The sequence below is a fragment of the Corylus avellana genome, chromosome 4 (assembly GCF_965113065.1).
Source record: "Corylus avellana chromosome 4, dhCorAvel1.hap1.2, whole genome shotgun sequence".
NCBI lineage: Eukaryota > Viridiplantae > Streptophyta > Magnoliopsida > Fagales > Betulaceae > Corylus > Corylus avellana.
Window position 1 is genome coordinate 27,680,161 of NC_142493.1, and position 18,181 is coordinate 27,698,341.

The 18,181-nt window shown below is 35.9% G+C and overlaps 2 protein-coding genes across 4 annotated transcripts; both read left to right on the forward strand.

Moving 5' to 3' along the window:
- The first annotated feature begins 3,467 nt into the window (after positions 1-3,467).
- PAP23 (purple acid phosphatase 23) lies at positions 3,468-8,593 on the forward strand. Of its 3 annotated transcripts, none has more exons than XR_009439846.2 (9): positions 3,468-3,854; positions 3,944-4,135; positions 4,981-5,317; positions 6,365-6,582; positions 6,697-6,887; positions 7,577-7,858; positions 7,960-8,082; positions 8,180-8,383; positions 8,464-8,482. XR_009439846.2 is itself a non-coding variant. In XM_088515277.1 (9 exons), the coding sequence occupies exons 1-9, from the start codon at positions 3,590-3,592 to the stop codon at positions 8,548-8,550; spliced, it is 1,776 nt and encodes a 591-aa protein (XP_088371403.1). In that variant the 5' UTR covers positions 3,468-3,589; the 3' UTR covers positions 8,551-8,593. The 3 variants fall into 3 exon arrangements, 1 of the variants encoding a protein (XP_088371403.1); XR_009439847.2 differs by having other exon boundaries at positions 8,194-8,383; XM_088515277.1 differs by having other exon boundaries at positions 8,303-8,383; positions 8,464-8,593.
- A 2,653-nt stretch (positions 8,594-11,246) lies between these two features.
- KAB1 (potassium channel beta subunit 1) lies at positions 11,247-17,692 on the forward strand. Its single transcript, XM_088515278.1, has 4 exons — positions 11,247-11,974; positions 15,672-15,815; positions 16,459-16,623; positions 17,345-17,692. Exons 1-4 carry the CDS (start codon positions 11,411-11,413, stop codon positions 17,456-17,458), a joined length of 987 nt encoding a protein of 328 aa, XP_088371404.1. The 5' UTR covers positions 11,247-11,410; the 3' UTR covers positions 17,459-17,692.
- The last annotated feature ends 489 nt before the right edge of the window (positions 17,693-18,181 follow it).

Below are 18,181 nucleotides of genomic sequence, written 5' to 3' on the forward strand. Positions count from 1 at the left end.
ATGTTAAAAAATCTACATATGTAATAACACATCAAAAGTTTATCAACACTAAACACATCAAGTATATACGTACATCATGATATCTATTGTGCTAATTAACCCAAAATTATACAACTCAAAAGTACTCTTCTTACCGCCCCCCAACACCCCCCCCCCCCCCTCCCAAAAAAAAAAGAAGTACTCTTGAAACCATATCAGGCTACTCGTCTCCCATATCAGTATCTTCTTTGTCTTTTTTTTTTTTAATAGGTAGAAGGTGAGCCCATCAGTCCGCAGCTCAATAAGTAAACGTACAACAATTTGAAATAGTGTGTGATGTGAACCATTTTTTCTAATAAAGTTTTTTGTTTTTTTTTTTTTAATTGGGAAGACCAAATAACTTTCTAATTTCACAAAATGGCATTCTAAAGGAAAATAGATGGTGTTTTGTTATTGTTATGACTTATGATAGGGGGTGAACTGGCCACCCTACTTATGATAGGGGAGTGGCGGCTACTCCTTGTTTCTTTTTCTTTTTAAGCACCTCATGACATGATGACATTTTTTTTAATTGATATTTTTAAATGAGGATAATTAGGGAAGCATAAATGCATGTAATGTACGTGCTAGTCACGTGTGATGTTTTCTATCCAAAACTAACGACCAAATCTGACACAAGAGTAAACTTGAAAATTTTTGGTAATTTGTAAGCTTAAGTTGCATGAATCGTAGTTTAGAGGTTATTGTGTAATCTACCCTAAATATTAGTTACTTTTCAAAAGCAAATACCATATCAAAAGCAATGGTTCTAGGGCTTACAATTTCAATCAAAATCTTATACGTGCAATTATTACTGTTTAAGGTAGTAGTTAAGTGATCTCAAGAAAAATCTCTAAAGTTGTATGGTATATGCTAGGTTATGGGCTACTTGATTAATATAAATCACAACGGATCTCATTGATGTTTAAATGTGATTGTGTCAAGTTATGATTCAATTGGGTTTAAAAAAATATAATTCTCAAGTTGTAGCTCAATTGTGTTATGTTTTCTTTTAAGGCGGAATATAAAATATACATTTGATTTTAGAAACATAGCATACGAAAATAAGGAGGGTCTCTTGATTAAGAGAGGAAAGTGAGAAGATAGTAGAAATTAGTGGAATAGAAAGTTTTAGAGGGACAAAAAAAAAAAAAAAAAAAAAAAAAGTGAAAAGAAGAAAAATAAGAGTAGAAAATCATTAGGAAAAAAAAAAAAAAAACTGATTTCCCACATCGATGTATGGGCCCACGTTTAGCATTTAGGCACTACGCATGCACGCATGGATGCGATTGAGCCCACGAGTGCCAAGGGGACAAGGCCACATGATTTCATGTGCAGCCTACAATAAAAAGCACACCACTATCCCACGTATACAACTCAACTCCATTTTCTATAAAATAAATCAATTGAATGCTCGCTCATTTTTGCTCTTACCCTCCCAGAAATAGAAATCACAAGGGAGTGTATAAAAATGTTCAATTTTTTTTTTTTTTTTTTTTTTTTTTTTACCTGTATAGGTAAATTTTCAATTTTCTTAAAAAGAACAAACATTTGAGATAACCCATATGGGCCGAGGTAATTTTGGGTCCAAAATCTAATACTAACTTTTAGTTCCATGTTATGAAGTGTGCATTTGAGAGTGTGAAAGTGTGACTGTGTGTAATATTTTTCTTTGCATTGATGCGGCAACTTGAGATAATGACGGTGAAGCTGAGTGGTGGGTCAATTGTGTTAGGCTATGCGGATCACGATTTTGTATCCGACCCGATTCGATGTTATAAGCCTTACGTTGATTTTTTTTTTTGGCTTGTTTTGGTGTTTTGACTTAGTTGGGGTCATATTTATAGTCACTTCTGACTAAAATTTCGTACAAATGTAGTAAAATTTTGTTGCAACTCTGTAGACGTAACTCTCAAGGGTGAACTCTCTGTTTTGGTGTAATTGTTGTATTTGCGTTATTCTTAATTCGCATTTCACTAGTTTTGAGAAATAGAAGAAATTGCGTAATAAAACTGGACCAGGCTGCAGCCTGTAGTCGCCTGAGCATATAACAAGCCCAAATAAGGGCCTAAATCTGCAGCCCAGGCAAACGATCTAAACCCTGAATAGTCAATAGTTTGAGAATAGAATTGGGCTCATCTACATGAAATGAAATCTGAATACCATAGCATGGCCCAAAATAGAGGAACCTGAATACCCCAAGCATGGCCCAAGCTCAGTACACCAACTGACAATGATTGCTGATCCAACTGCTCTTGCTTAAACATGAAAAATGAAGGCTTCATTTGCCTAACGGTTTTCTAAATTATTAACAAATAATTCAATACACAATATATATATTTTAAATTCACACCTTTTAAGGATATTTGGAGTAACCAAGTATTAACTTTTCAGGTGGATGAGCAACTTATTATTTAAAAGAATTTTAGGTAAAGTCTACTTGACCTTTTTAAACTATCACTCCAATGACAATTTATTTTTCAAACTATTAATTTTGACAATTTACCTCACAAACTACCAAAACAATGACAATGTATCACAAATATAAAAAAATGACAAAATTACCCTTACTAAAATAAAAACAAAAATACTAAATTTTTTTTTTTTTCAAAATTTTAAGGATATTTTTGTCTTATTAAAAATTTTATAGAGGTAATTTTGTCATTTTACTAGCATTGAGGGGGTACATTGTCATTGTTTTGATAGTTTTGGAGATAAATTGTCGTAATTGATTGTTTATGGGGTATATTGTTATTATGATGATAGTTTAAGAGAGTTAAGTAGACTTTACCCAAAAATTTTAAAAATAGATGGGAAAAGAGTAGTAGCCACCTCTAGCATTGGGACCTGGGGTTGGCTTGTGGTACCACTACCAACAAAGTGGTGGCTCACACCTCGGGTCAAAAGTGTGGTCTATATGCCATTCTCCAATAAAATAGGTGTTTGTGCGAGTTACTCCAATAGTCACCTCCTTGCTAGGGTGGAGGAGCTACCCCTCTTTTTTTTTTTTTTTTTATTTATTTATTATTATTTTTTACTTATTAATAAAATAAAATTTTATTTACATTTGTTTGTATTTTCTCAAAATAAAATAGTAATTTTTTAAAAAAAAACTGCAGCCAAACAATTTTCTTAAGTGAATTCCACAAGAAAAAAATTCTCCAAAGCATTTTTAAAAAATAATGTTAAATAGAACACTTTCATTTTACATTTTACTAGGTTTATGTGTCGGTTTTTATGATAGTTTAATAAAAGAGGATTACTCTATTTTCAAATCAAAACTAAAACATAAATTTGGAAAAGGTTCATCAATATAGAATACTTGTTTAACTTGCTTGAGTAATAGTACCCGCTTCTTTTTGTTATTTATTGATTATTAATTAGGAAAATTGTAATCACTCATTATGGAATACTAAGCGAACAGCACATTCCATTGTCTGTTGCAGAGATGCCAAACTTCATCAACAAGTGGTTGCAAAATCTCAACTCTTTCTTCTCCACTAACACCAAACGGGTTATCTTCCAAGAACCAAGAAGAAAACCAAGAAGCTAGCAAAGAACAGGGACCCCCATGAAGGAGGACTGCAAGTTATGGATTCCTCTGACCACCTTCTTGTTCATAATAACGATGGTGGTCACTGAAAAGCGCATACCCACCACTCTAGAAGGCCCATTTGAGCCTGTGACTCGTCGCTTCGATCCGTCTTTGCGTAGAGGCAGTGACGACTTGCCAATGGATGATCCCAGGCTCAAGAAAAACGTCACCTCAAACTTCCCAGAACAGATAGCTCTTGCCGTTTCTTCGCCAACTTCAATGTGGGTTTCTTGGGTTACTGGTACTTGACTCTGCAATTCTCAGTGTTTTCTTGTTGTTCTTGTTTGGTTTGTTGGAGTTGGTGAATTGGGTTTGGTTGTGTTGGTTTAGGGGATGCTCAGGTTGGTTCGAATGCGACCGAGCTTGATCCTTCGTCGGTTGCGAGCGAGGTGTGGTATGGGAAAGAAAGTGGCAAGTATACGAAAGTAGCGAAAGGGGCGTCCACGGTTTACAGTCAATTGTACCCGTTTGAAGGCCTCCTCAATTACACGTCTGGGATCATTCACCATGTGAGGCTTAAAGGTATAAATTCCATTTTTGCTCTTAAGAGAACTTGTTTTAGTTTATCATACTTAGTTTGACAATGCGGCATAGAATGATTGTCGGTAGCCTTTTACAATAGAAACCAATGTTCATGAGAAATTTTTTAAATATTTGAAGATGACTAAAGAGATTATGATTGGCAGGTGGAACGTACTATCTTCTTTTTTTAGTGTTTGTCTTCTCATGATTGATGTATACTGTATGTCTTCCAATTTAGCATAGTTTCTCCATACAAGTAATAATCTTCACATGTTAGGGAAATGAAGTGAGATTCGTTCAGGGGAAGGAAACTTTTATGTGGCTAGTCAAGTACTTTAGCACCAATATTTATTATCAACCACTAGCCTAGATTATATTTTGCTTCCCCCATTAACGTATTTTGAAACCTGAAGTTATTCCTTCCCATTTTCCAATTTGAGGAGTGCTTTTACCCAATTTATGCCGCCTGTAGTAGTTTGCTACTCTGTACTCCACTGAATTGCAAAAGTTATCTACCCCATAGTCTTCATTGATTACCAATCTGCTAGTTATCTGCTACTCAGATCTTTAATCATGAGAATTCAATCATCTAAAGTTAAAGAGACTTTTCATTTAAAAGCAATTACAAACTAGACTGGTTAGCAATATTATGCTTTAAATTTCCATCGTCAAAGTGTTCTTTGTCAATTCAATATCACATGTTCATGAAACAAGTAGTGGGAAAAGCTAAAACTTAATGTGTGGGTGGTCATCTCATTGAAAAATTAAACGCATGAAAGAGACAAAATGAGAGAAGGAGAATGCACCAGGTTCTATTAAATTAGAAACTTTCTATTTTCTTCCAGGTCTCAAACCTAAAACAAAATATTATTACAAGTGTGGGGATAGCTCTATTCCGGCTATGAGTGAAGAGCATGTCTTTGAAACTTCTCCAATGCGTAGCCCAAACAGTTATCCCCGTCGGATTGCAGTTATTGGAGATTTGGGACTCACGAGCAATTCTACCACAACCATTGATCATTTGATTCAGAATGATCCTTCAATGATTTTAATGGTTGGAGACCTGAGTTATGCCAATCAGTACCGTACAACTGGTGGAAAAGGAGCTGCATGCTTCTCATGTGCATTCCCTGATGCGCCTATCAGAGAAAGTTATCAACCTCGCTGGGATGGGTGGGGAAGGTAACCTTCATGCGATTTTCAAATTATGCCTGTGTTAGGATTTGATCCTTGTTAAAAGTTTATCTTTATTTAGGCTTGGAATTGTTCAGTTTGTATAGGTTTGTTATATTTGTTGTTTATCTTGAATTCTATTTCTCATATGATGTCCTGGACCTATTTTTGCCGGTGGGGTCAGGACACTTATGCAATTGAGAAGCATGTTAGTGTTGGGGGGCACATCTGAAAATTTGTTTGGAGAAGTAATATTTGACAAGAGTTTTCAGCATTTGAGAAGCAATAATGTTATAGCTTTGATGTTTTACATATCAAAATTTTGTCATCTCTTCTTATTGTATGTCTATTCCCATAAGTATTTAGTCCATGAAACCAAAATACTAGTTTCATACCCAAAGTCAACATCAAGCGATATTGATAGAAATAATAGGATCTGTTAAAGTAATGAGCCTAATGGCTAAGTGATTAAATTTACCTCTTCCTACCAGTTTAAGTTTTTGGGATAACTGGTAATTTAATATGGTATCAAAGCCAAAGGTCCTGGGATCGAACCTTGACTCCGTCAATTTACCTCCCATTTAATTAAATATTCAAAATGTTGGGCATCACCTCTTAAAAGAGAGTTTGAGCCCACACGTGAGAGGGAGTGTTAAAGTAATGGTTAAGTGATTAAATTTACCTCTTCTTACCAGCTTAAGCTTTTGGGATAACTGGTAATTTAACAGGATCAAGATCAAGTACAATGCTAGTAACCTTGCAATCTGTTTCTTATCAGTCTTTGGAAATAGCTTGTAGACTGATTTGTTGCATTTGCTTTGATATGACGGCTAGCATAGGTTCATCTACTTCTAACTTTGTCTCTCTTTTTATTACTCATAACTCTATTCTTTTTGCATGCTTCATTGGTTTTTAATGGATGCACTTAATATTGAAGTTACTTTTTGACATTAGAGGTACTTTGGAGAAAAAGATGAATGTTGTCCACAAGTGTCACTTGAATTAATTGTAATATAGTATGGATTATTTTTAACACACTTTTTGAAATTAGTTCAGGTACATGGAGACATTAACCTCAAGACTTCCTATGATGGTCATCGAAGGCAACCATGAGATTGAGCCTCAAGTTGCTGGGATCACGTTCAAATCTTATTTGACAAGATTTGCAGTTCCCTCAGCAGAAAGTGGCTCTAAGAGTAATTTATACTACTCGTTTGATGCTGGAGGAGTACATTTTATCATGTTGGGAGCATATGTTGACTATAACAGTACTGGTAACTGATACAGCAACTTATATTGATATACTCGGCCTAAATACCCCATGTTTTAAAAGATTTTTTTAAGATTCTGTTGCAATTCCAGGAGTTTTCATTCAATCTTTGTTCCAGGTGCTCAATTTTCTTGGCTAAAGAAAGATCTTCTTAGAGTAGACCGCACTGTGACCCCTTGGCTCGTGGCAGCATGGCATCCACCTTGGTATAACAGCTATTCTTCACACTATCAGGAATTTGAATGCATGAGGCAGGAAATGGAATCAATTCTGTATCAATATGGTGTTGATATTGTTTTTTCTGGTCATGTAAGTTGAAATATATTCTATCTTGATCCGATTGATTAGGGAACATGTGATTTTAGTGATCAAGGAGGTTATTATTTAACTGATATAATGATTGTGGCACTGAAAATTTGTTATTTTGTGGCCTTGAAGATACAGCTTAATTCAGTTGGGTTTTGTTTTATATAGTGATCTATTAACCAACTGCCTGGGCACCTTTTCTGACCAATTATACATACGTGGATTGATAAGTGGACTTCAACCGAAGTTAAAATTTAGTATTTCATAGATAATGTCCTCTTTCATTTGACCTTGACTTACATGTTTTCCTTGCAAAAGAACACTATATATCATGCGTGTTGACAATAAAACACTTTGAAAGACTGATACCTGCTGCATGTGTCATATTTTTTAATTACTCTTGGGTAGATATGAATTTTTCTCTCCAATCTCTCTCGTGGAGTCAAAGGACCAGATAACATTGAAACATTGATGTTCTTACTCAGCAATTTTTTTAATGGAGTTACTTCCCATGTCTTTTTGGGCCCAATAATAATTGCTCACTGTAATTCAGTTTGTTTTGAAAACAAGTTGGGGATATAGCATGGTTGGAAATAATCCATAGATACAAATCTGATGAGCTAGATATAATCTTACATTTTAAACAAAGATTTCTTCTTTGAATGCAGCGTGATAAATTCTCTGCTTTGCAGGTGCATGCCTATGAGCGCATGAACAGAGTATATAACTACACATTAGATCCATGTGGGCCTGTGTACATAACAGTTGGAGATGGTGGAAATATTGAGAAAGTTGATGTTGATTTCGCAGATGACCCTGGAAAGTGTCCTTCAGCTGGAGACAACACACCGGAATTTGGAGGGCTATGTCATTTGAATTTTTCTTCTGGTCCTGCTAAAGGCCAGTTTTGTTGGAACAAACAACCAGAGTGGAGCGCATATAGAGAAAGCAGCTTTGGGCATGGAATACTAGAGGTATGGTCTTAGTCTGTGAAATCATGCACTCCTTTGGAATTTCTATCCTAGCATGCATATAGATTACTTACCCAGAACTTATATTTGTATTTTTAATGCAGGTTGTGAATTCTACATATGCGTTATGGACTTGGCACAGGAATCAGGACATATATAAGGAGGAAAGTCATGGCGATCAAATATACATCGTGCGGCAGCCTGAATTGTGTTCTACAGTTTCAAAAGTGAGTTCTTAATCACCAACCTTTAACCTTTTGAAGTATCTCCTTCTCTTTTCATAGAGGCAAATGTATATAACTTGTTTACAAACATATTTATAAGTCACTGGAAAACAGAAGTTATTTACCAACCAAAAAAGACATGAAGGATAATGCTTTGTGGATAATGGCATTGTGGTCAACAAATGTATAGAGGTGGCCTCATGCTCTGTCTCACACTCTGCAGCCCTCTCTTCTGCACTCTCCACCTTCCCTCCTTCCTTCTTTATCACTCTCTGCCGCATGTTGCCACCACCACTCTCAATTGGTAATCTCTCTCTCTCTCTCTCTCTCTCTAGCCCTGGTTATGGTAAAAATGTTCTAAATTTCAAATTTTACTCTTATCAGATGTTCTCTTTCTTCTCACCAGTCATAGGGGTTCTTTGTCTCTTTGTCACTCTCAGGCAATCTCTCTGTCCCTTTCTCTGTATGTAATCCCAGCTTGCTTCCTCTTCTTCCTTTTCCTTTTTCTTGAATTTCAGTTTGCTAATTGTTTTATGGTTTTTTTTTTTTTTTCTTCAAGCTTAATGAGGAATTAGGTGCTCTCTCTGCCCCAACTACCAGCTCTGCTTAGTATAATTGTTTGGTTAATTGATGCAGGATCATGATCATCCCGGAATTGCTTGGATTTTATTTATATATTTTTTTAAAATAAAAAAATTTGGGCATTTGTAAATAGAATGTTGGTTTTTATAGTTTTTTGGCAATCTGATTTCTTGGACTTGCTGCGTTGCGTTGTAATGAAATTAGTGAGAGATGCTAATAATATCTGTTGAGATCATCGATTCTGATATAAATATAAAATTTGAAGGATAAGAATTTAATTCTGTTTTGTTATACCTAATTTAATTCTGTCAGACTTCACGTATTAATACCAATCTTAAATTCAGTTAATTGAATTTCATCTCTACTTTCCTTTCATAGGACTTGCAATTTTAAATAATTCAACGCTGAACCTCTTTTAGTGGGGAACTTCCTGTATTAACAAAAATGATAAGTTCTGATTTGACTTTCATGATTCCATCTTTAGCCTCCTCTTCTTGGGAAGCTAATAAAGTCAATACTTCCTTTGTGCTCATTATGCGGCATGTTAGGTCGCAACTAGATTTTTTCTGGCCGTATTCTTATTGCCCTTCGTTCCATTGTCGGTGAGAAGGACCCTCTTCTCTCCGTTTCGATTAGTCTTTAATTAGCTTTGTCTTTATTTTCTTGTAGCTTCTTTCTTTCTGTTAGGATTCTACAAATACTTATATTAAAAGAAATGATAGGTTGGTTTTTAGCTATAGTAAGATGATTCACTATCCACTTTAAATGGGTAAGACAATTATTGAGTTTTATTTTTTATTTTTTATTTTATTTTTTTTCTAAAAAGCTTATGTTGCAAGTAGGTTTGACAATATTTAGCATGAACCACGAATCCGACACAAACATAATATAAAATTAAGGGCTGAGATTTAATGTAATAAGATTTGAGTTAAATTAGATTGACCCGAAAAAACACAATAAATAAACCAATAAAATGTGACTCAACCGTGTCACCCGCATGGGATTCTTATTTAACATAGAAGCCAAGTCAAGCCAAGCTAGCAAAAAAAGTCGGTTAAAAAGCTTCTAAAAATCAGGGGCGTAAAAGCTTAGTCAAAAGGTAAAAAAAGAAAAGAAAAGGGAAATGCTACGTGAACTCTTCTAGTGTTTTTTTGGTGTCCTCTTAATTGTGATGTGACTTTTAAAATCACAAATAGATTAAAAGTTAATAATGATAATCTCAAATTCAACGATAATTTTAAAAGTCATATCACAGTTGGGAGAATACCAAGAGAACATTAAAAGAACACATAGTATTTCTCTAAAAAAAAAAAAGAATGCATAGTATTTCTCTAAAAAAAAAAAAAAAAAAAAAAAATTGTGATAGGAATTCAAGCCACGTCAATGTAACTTTGGTGTTGAATTAAGGTCACGAAGAAGCCAACCAAAAGAAAAGAAAAGAAAAGAAGAGAAAAGAAAAGAAGCTGTTAAAGAAGATGATGCTTTTTAATGATGAAACGTGGGAATGAAAATATCAAAAAACAGATAAAGGCACATGCAAGATTCTGACGATCACGTACAACTCCACCAGCCGCCACATGATGAATCCAGCTGTATCAATCTGGCCTCTAACCTTAAGTGTGTGACAAATTAATCCCTGGATGCCATTTGACCAACTTCAAACTTGGCATTAACTAATTTTAACAAACAATCTCCATCTTCTTTCTTTTGCTCTTTTTTATTTTTTTTATTTTTTTTTAAAAAGGGTACAATTGGTTGAAAGTATTATATATTCCGGAATAATATTTCTTCTCTTTTTAAAAAATCACTTCAAAATCTATAAACGAGGAGGGGTAACTACAATAAAGGGGAAATGAATACTTTAAAAGGCAGAGTTGTTAGGGACTACAAGGCTAATCAGTAGGTTGGTCTAAGCAGATGGAGTCCAAGCTGGTAACCCAAACCACTCGTTGGTCTATCAGAACATTTCCAGCACCAATATCAACTTTAGTTACTCAAAAAGCTTTATTTTTTTATTTTATTTACTCATTTTTTAACATAAACTCTAACATTTTAACTATTCAACTCTTTACTTTTTTTAAATATTATTTTTCTACGTTTTTTTTTTTAACCCAACCGTTTTCTCCGCCTTTCTCATGGCTCTCTCTTCTCTGCCTCTTCGAGTAATGCTAAACACCACACTAGTGTGAGTAAACAACACTGGCATTGGGTGGTGTGGCACTTAGGAATTAGGATTTTAAAAAATGTATTGTTTTTAAACTTTGTTTATTTATTTTTTAAAATCCTGGGTAACACACCACTCGTATGAGTACTGTTTACTAATATCGGTGTAGTATGTAGCACTACTTGAAATTGAAATATATATTTTCTATAAATTTTTTTTTAATTTTTTTGTGCATTGTATTTTTTTTTTTTACTAGTTTAGAAAAAAGCAAAAAATTATAAAGCTTTTTTTTTTTTTTTTTTTTTTTTGGTGTGGGAAACTTGAGGGTTGAATAGTCAGCACAGCATCCCACGTGTCCCATCAGTCACATTCATTCGAAATATCCGATTCTCCTTCATTCCACAACGTTCGCTACTCGCTCCAGTTGCCCTCCCCCAAGCCAAGAGACAACATTATAGACTTTATAGTCATTTCGCTTATTTCCCATTTCCCACCACCGCTCCTTTGGAACTCAGTCAGCACACACCCGCACCCTCCTCCCTCTTCTCTCTCGCTTTCTCCGCACGAAAAACCAGACAACGCGAAATGCAGTACAATAACCTGGGGCGGTCGGGCCTGAAGGTGAGCCAGCTGTCCTATGGGGCGTGGGTGAGCTTCGGGAACCAGCTGGACGTGAAGGAGGCCAAGTCGTTGTTGCAGTGCTGCCGAGATCACGGCGTCAACTTCTTCGACAACGCCGAGGTCTACGCCAATGGCCGGGCAGAGGAGATCATGGGCCAGGCCATTCGGGAGCTGGGATGGAAGCGCTCCGACATTGTCATCTCCACCAAGATCTTCTGGGGCGGGCCGGGTCCCAACGACAAGGGCCTCTCCAGGAAGCACATCGTGGAGGGCACCAAGGCCTCGCTCAAGCGCCTTGACACGGACTACGTCGATGTCATCTACTGCCACCGCCCGGACTCGTCCACGCCGATCGAGGAGACGGTGAGGGCCATGAACTACGTGATCGACAAGGGCTGGGCCTTCTACTGGGGCACCAGCGAGTGGTCCGCTCAGCAGATCACCGAGGCTTGGGGCGTCGCCGATCGTTTAGACTTGGTCGGCCCCATCGTCGAGCAGCCTGAGTATAATATGCTAACCAGGCAAAAGGTAAAGATTTTTATGTGTTTATGTGAAGTGGATTGGCTTGTGGAATTTGGGGTCCTGGGTAATAGGCGAAATGGTTAGATATCAAAGCCTTTTGTTTTATTTCTACTTTTATTTGGTGAATTTTTGAGCTTTTAGTATGAGATATGTGAACTGAACCCAGATGGGATGTTTTTGTCTGACCCGGTGTCTTGTGTTTTATGGATTCTTTTTGGAGTCGGTTCGTTTGACTTTTAATAGCTCTGGAGCCACAAATTTTAGCAGGAGATGAGCAGTTTTATTCTTTCAATTTAGTTTATCTGAATCATGTGCCCGTTAGGAGTTGTGCAGCGCATCATGTAGTGGCTGCTTAGGGACCCAAATCTGTTTAGGCGGTGAAGAAAATAAAGTCCTATTGCAATGAACTGAGAGTTTCTTAGTTAGGACACACCTCGGCCTTACAGGGGGATTTCAAATTCAACCCTTTATCTTGACGTTCCTATCATTATTTATGGTCCATTCTCAGACGAGAAGAGGATGGCCTGCATTCAAATGCTAAGATCTTTACCGTCTATTCCTTTGTATTTTATTTTTCCATATCTGGCCTTAAATCACTCCATCCGTCTCTCTCAATTATCACATCTCAATTCTTCGCATCCTTACTGATGTAGCACTAAAGCCTAGGATACCCAGTTTGACATGGGAGAACAGCACACAGATGTTTCTAGGTTTATTTGATTGCAAACTTTTAGGCAAAAAATGGGGCTTTGAAGCTCTAAAGCATGTGAAAAGATTGAATTCCCAAAACTTGTGGGTGCAGGATTTTTTCTGGCAGCAGGAATTTAAGGGGAAATTAAGGTTGTTTTGTTATGGAAAAGGCTTTAAAGATATTTGGGACAATTAGGGTAAGGAAATGGTTTCGGTTTGAAAGCAAAGCAAAAGGGGAAACTCATTGCTGTTATGGAGTACAAATAGTAATCCGAGCTCTCTTGGGGAAATGGTATGACATTTTGTCATGGAAAGGGAGGCCCTGTGGAGATCATTGGTGGAAGTGAAATATGACAACATGTGAAGAGGGTGGTGTTCCAAAGAGGTTTTTTGGTCCTTCGGGGTTTGGGTATGGAAAAACATTAGGAGGGGGTGGGAGGCTTCTCTAGATTTGTCAGATACAAGGTGAGATATGGGTCCAATATCAGGTTTTGGCATGATATGTAGAGTGGGGACTAGATTTTGAAGGCAGTTTTTTTGAAGTTGTTTAGTATTGCTCACTGTAAGGAGGCTTCAGTGGCGGATTATGTGTAGTTTTCTGAATATTTCTTTTACCAAGCCAGTGCATAAGTAGGAGGTGGAGTCAGTCACTTTGTTCTCTAGTCTTTTGTACTTTCAAGGGTTGAGACGAGGATAAAATTTGTTGGACCCATTCCAAAAGGTAGACTTTGGAGGTCAGATATTTTTATCATGTGCTTTGGCCCCCCTGCTGGCACTCCATTTACTTGGAAGAGCATGTGGAGAAATATGGCTCCTTTGAAAGTGGCATTATTTGTGTGGACAGTGGCGTTAAGGAAGATTACGTCATAATGATGGATTAGTACTGCATGTGCAAGAAGAGTGATGAAACCATCAATCTTCTTCTGCTCTATTGTGAAATGACGAGAGTTTGAGGGTATTGATTTACCGTCTTTTTGGATTAGAATGGATAATGCCCCAAATAGTTGTGGAGTTGTTGACTAACTGGAGAGGGTAGTTGGAAGTTGCTGCAATTTAGAAGCCTGTAGGTTGGCTCCTTGTTTTGGACAGAGCCTAATGCTTGGAACTTCCAAGATTGTGAGAGATCAATGTTTGAGTTAAAAGCCCTTATGTTCAAATCTCTTTATGGTTGGGTGACGACTTACAACAATTCTTGTTTTTCTAGTTTCTTAGAACTTAAAGATTCATAGTCTTTTACTTCTCTTTAATTGGGGGTCTCTTTTGTATACTTCCTATATAGTTGTGCCCTTTTGCTCTTCTAATAAGATGAATTACTTATATAAAAAAAAATGTAATCTGAGAATGATATTTTGGTATTGTATGGCTACTATTTGATGGATTTTAGGGTTTTTGTTTCATGATCTTAGGATTTGAAGGTGAAACAGAAAATTGCTGGAAATCCTATAAATATAAAACTAAAAATTGCTGGAACTCAGAGAAAAAGAAGAAGATAATCTAGGGGACTTTGTTGGCATCACACCTCGGAGAAGGATTGCATCATATAGCCTAACCCTAGTAAACCTTGGACTCTAAAAAGACTTGGACTTCTAATAAGACATGGCCTTTTGACTCTTAAGTCCAAACTAGATAAATAATAGAACCAAAAGAAAACCCCAAAAAGCATAATAAAACTCAAAATATTACTTAATAGACCAAAAGTAAAATCCATGTCCAAAAATATAAAATCATAAACATATCTTTACTCTTAAAACTAAACAAAACTAAATTAAAATAAAACCTGCTTCTTGCTGCCTGCATCACTTAGTCAAACACAATCAATGAGTCATTTGTTGATAGTGTCTTCTTGTTTGTTTTGAACATGTATAATCAATGATAGAGCAAATAATTTTTACTTGGGGGGCCTGAATATTGTTTCAATGGAAAGGAAGGAGGAGATTTAAAAGGTGACTTGGAATTTTTAGGGAAAAGAGAAAGCATAGGAGAGAGAGGGAGGAGTTGAGGGGAGGATGGAGGAGAGTCACACATCTTGAGTTTTAGAAAAAGATATCTTTTGGTTTTTAGAAACTTTTTAAGGGTTAAATTTTTGGATTTTAGAAAAAGCTCAAATATTTCTTCATATTTTTTAAGAGAAAACATTGGCTGTTTGGTAGAGTTTTGTTGTGGATTTTTTGTTTGAATAGTAATAAAAAGTGATTGATGTGAAATAAAGTAAAAATGAGTTTTGAATTTTTTGTGAGAGAAAAGTGAAGAAAGTTGTTTGGTAATAGTTTTGAAAGGAGTTTGACCTTCTTTTTTTTTGGGAGAAATGAAAATAAGGGGGAGTTGTTTGCCAATAACAGAATCTTGGATTGTGGGGCAGGGGGAACTAATATATTTTTTCTCAAAGGGTGGTGAGTTTTTTTTTACCTTTTACCTCCTTTTTTTTTTTTTTTTAAGAAGCTTGACGGGATTATTTAAATTTTTAGGGAGGACATAAGGGGGTTCTTAAATTTTTGTCCCAAATGAGCTGTATTGCTTTTTCTTTAGAGCACTCACATCCGGCTCGACAAATATTTAGCTAAAAAACATATTTTTCTATTTTAGCCATCCACTTTTTCAAAGCACCTATTTCTGGCTCAACATTTTAGCCATCCACTTTTACTTTTACATTTAAAATGTTCTTTCTTTATCTACTTTCTCTATTCCCAAGGAAGAGAGAGAACAAGATTTTTTTTTTAATTAATTTAACTAAGGGTTTGTTGAGTTACGGTGCATAGCAAATCTTTAGCCATTTTGTTGAGTTGGATGTGGACCATTTTTTGCTACAACGCTAGTCATAATAGCTTTTTAGCTATTTTGTTGAGCCCAATGTGAGTGCTTGCTGTTGTAGGTCATGAGTAATGGAACAGTTGTAGTGATGCGTTTTCCAACACACACACATATATATACCTGCCTGTGTGTGGGTGTGTGTGAACATATACTTTTGATATGTAAATTTTGGCTTTGTGCATGATATCGCTATGAATGAATGCAGGTTGAGTCTGAGTACCTTCCTCTGTACAGCAACCATGGCCTGGGTCTTACCACATGGAGCCCACTTGCATCTGGAGTGCTTACTGGAAAATACAACAAGAAAGTTATACCTGCTGATAGTCGGTTTGCATTGGAAAATTACAAAGTAAGCCTTTTTTTGGATTGTATTGCTCTGTTCTCTGTATTGAGCTAATATTCTATGTGCTCATCAACATTTATTGTTGACTTATATAAACTATCTCTGTTGCCATTGTACATTTATGTTATTTTCTACTCACATAAGCGAATGTTGATTTGACTTCGTGAATAAGTTTCTGGCTATTTCTTGTTGGCTAAACTTCTGCCAAGAATATGTCATCATCTATAAATTAAAGGCTAATACTCCTGCATGAAAGTTTTGTACGCTTAGCAAATGTAATAAATTGGGGGTATTGTTCCGTCATCATTGGTGCTCCCCCCTTCATACAATCTGTATCCATTTAGCATATGTGATCATTAATTCTTCGGTTAGTACTTATATGATGTTTATGATGTTTATTTGAGAACATGATTGATTCTGCCATCAAAATGTAAAATATGGAGTTTACATGACTTAACTTTTTTTTTTTTTTTGGGGGGGGGGGGGTGGGGGGGGACTGGATTAGTTCATTTAACTGTGTGAAGTAACTCATTTTAGCTCCTATACTATACAACACCTACAAGTTCAGTAAGAACCTCTTTTTTTTTTTTTTTTTTGGACAAAAAAATTAAAGAGGGTAGAATCTTAAACCGTTATTTCTGCCTTGTAGAATCTTGCTAATCGGTCGTTGGTTGATGACGTGCTTAAAAAAGTTGAAGGACTGAAGCCAATCGCAGATGAACTTGGTGTGCCATTATCTCAACTTGCAATTGCATGGTGTGCTGCAAATCCTAATGTTTCTTCTGTTATTACTGGAGCAACGAAGGAATCTCAGGTTAGTTCTAAAAATATAATATCCTCGTAACATATTTGCTGTTGCTTGACATGCTGCATTTGTTTTGATATGGTTTGTGTTTGCTTATAATTCAACTTTATTAAAGGAGACTGATAATACATAATTTTTTTTTTTATTTGTAACATGGAATCTAACCATTGTGCTTCTTTGTGTCCAAGCTGCATTCATGCCTGACACATGTTGCCACAGCTCCTCTGTTGGGGCATGTCTTTGCATCATATTTCCCTGTGAATGCATTTTAAAAATGGTTTTGTGATTTTAATTCTTCCACTAAGGAGAGGGGTGGTTCGCAATTACCTCTGTCTTGTTGGAGTGATAGTGCGGCCACCTTTATCTAGTTGGGGTGGTTGTGTGGCGGCCTTTCTCGTCCACCCTTCTCCATTAGGGTTGGTTGTGCTACCACCTCTTTCTATTTTTTTTTTTTTTAAGAAATAATAAGTCAGCCTCCAAACCTAAAAAGATAAGCATATGTTTTCTCAAAATACACCTATAAAAAGGTGTTATAAGTGTTTTGAAAAAAATCTGTGTTTTAAGAAGTAAATCCTTTGTTAATTGTTTTTAAAAAAGTGTGTTTTCTTTTTGAAAACAGAAAACAGTTTTTGAAGAGTTAAACAAACACAGCCATTAATTACTCTCATAATGTATGCCATCTTGTTCTCTCTTTTCATAGCCAATCAAAGAACTCTTTTCCTCTATGTAGATTCAAGAGAACATGAAAGCTGTTGATCTCATCCCTCTACTGACTCCTGCTGTGATGGAAAAGATTGAGGCTGTTGTTCAAAGCAAGCCAAAGCGCCCAGATTCATATAGGTGAAACAATGTATTTAGCTGTCACTGCCTGGTGCTTAGTCATTTCTTGTTTCTCTGAACTACTACTTATGGGATTTCATACGTACCTGCTACTTTTTCTTTCATTATCATTTTTTTCTCCCCTTTTGGGTTTCTTGTTTTTGGGACATGGGGAGAGATTTGTGGATGAAGGTCAATTCTAGTGAAACAAACAAATCTGTTTGATTTGCTTACTTTAAATATGATTTTGTTGAGTATTTGCGTTGGCTTAGATCTCATTCAAGGTTAATTCCCAACAAGGCTATAAAAAATAATCAAGGGAAATATTGATAGAGGAATGGGCCAGAAGGGTGAGGCTGGTTTCATCAATTCTTGAATTTGACTCTAGCCTCTTGAAGCTCTATGGCACTAGGTATTGAATTTGTCTTTTTCAGTCTTTTTATTTTATTGTTCAATACGAGAAGTGATTTCTATTAAACTCCCCATTTGGTGGGGAGTGGAGGTTTAATTAAAGAAGGAAATTGATCATTTCTCTACCCTATAAATTTATGCAACTTCTATCATTTTATGTAGCCTAAGATTGAGGGTAAAGTGAATTATGAATTTTGGTATGTTCTTTACAATTTCTATATTATTGATTTATTATTAAAATAATAATTTAAGATTTAACTATTAAAACATGAAGAAGATGAATTTAAATAGACCAATTTAGACATCCATGTCAAAAACTTCAACACACACCAAAGAA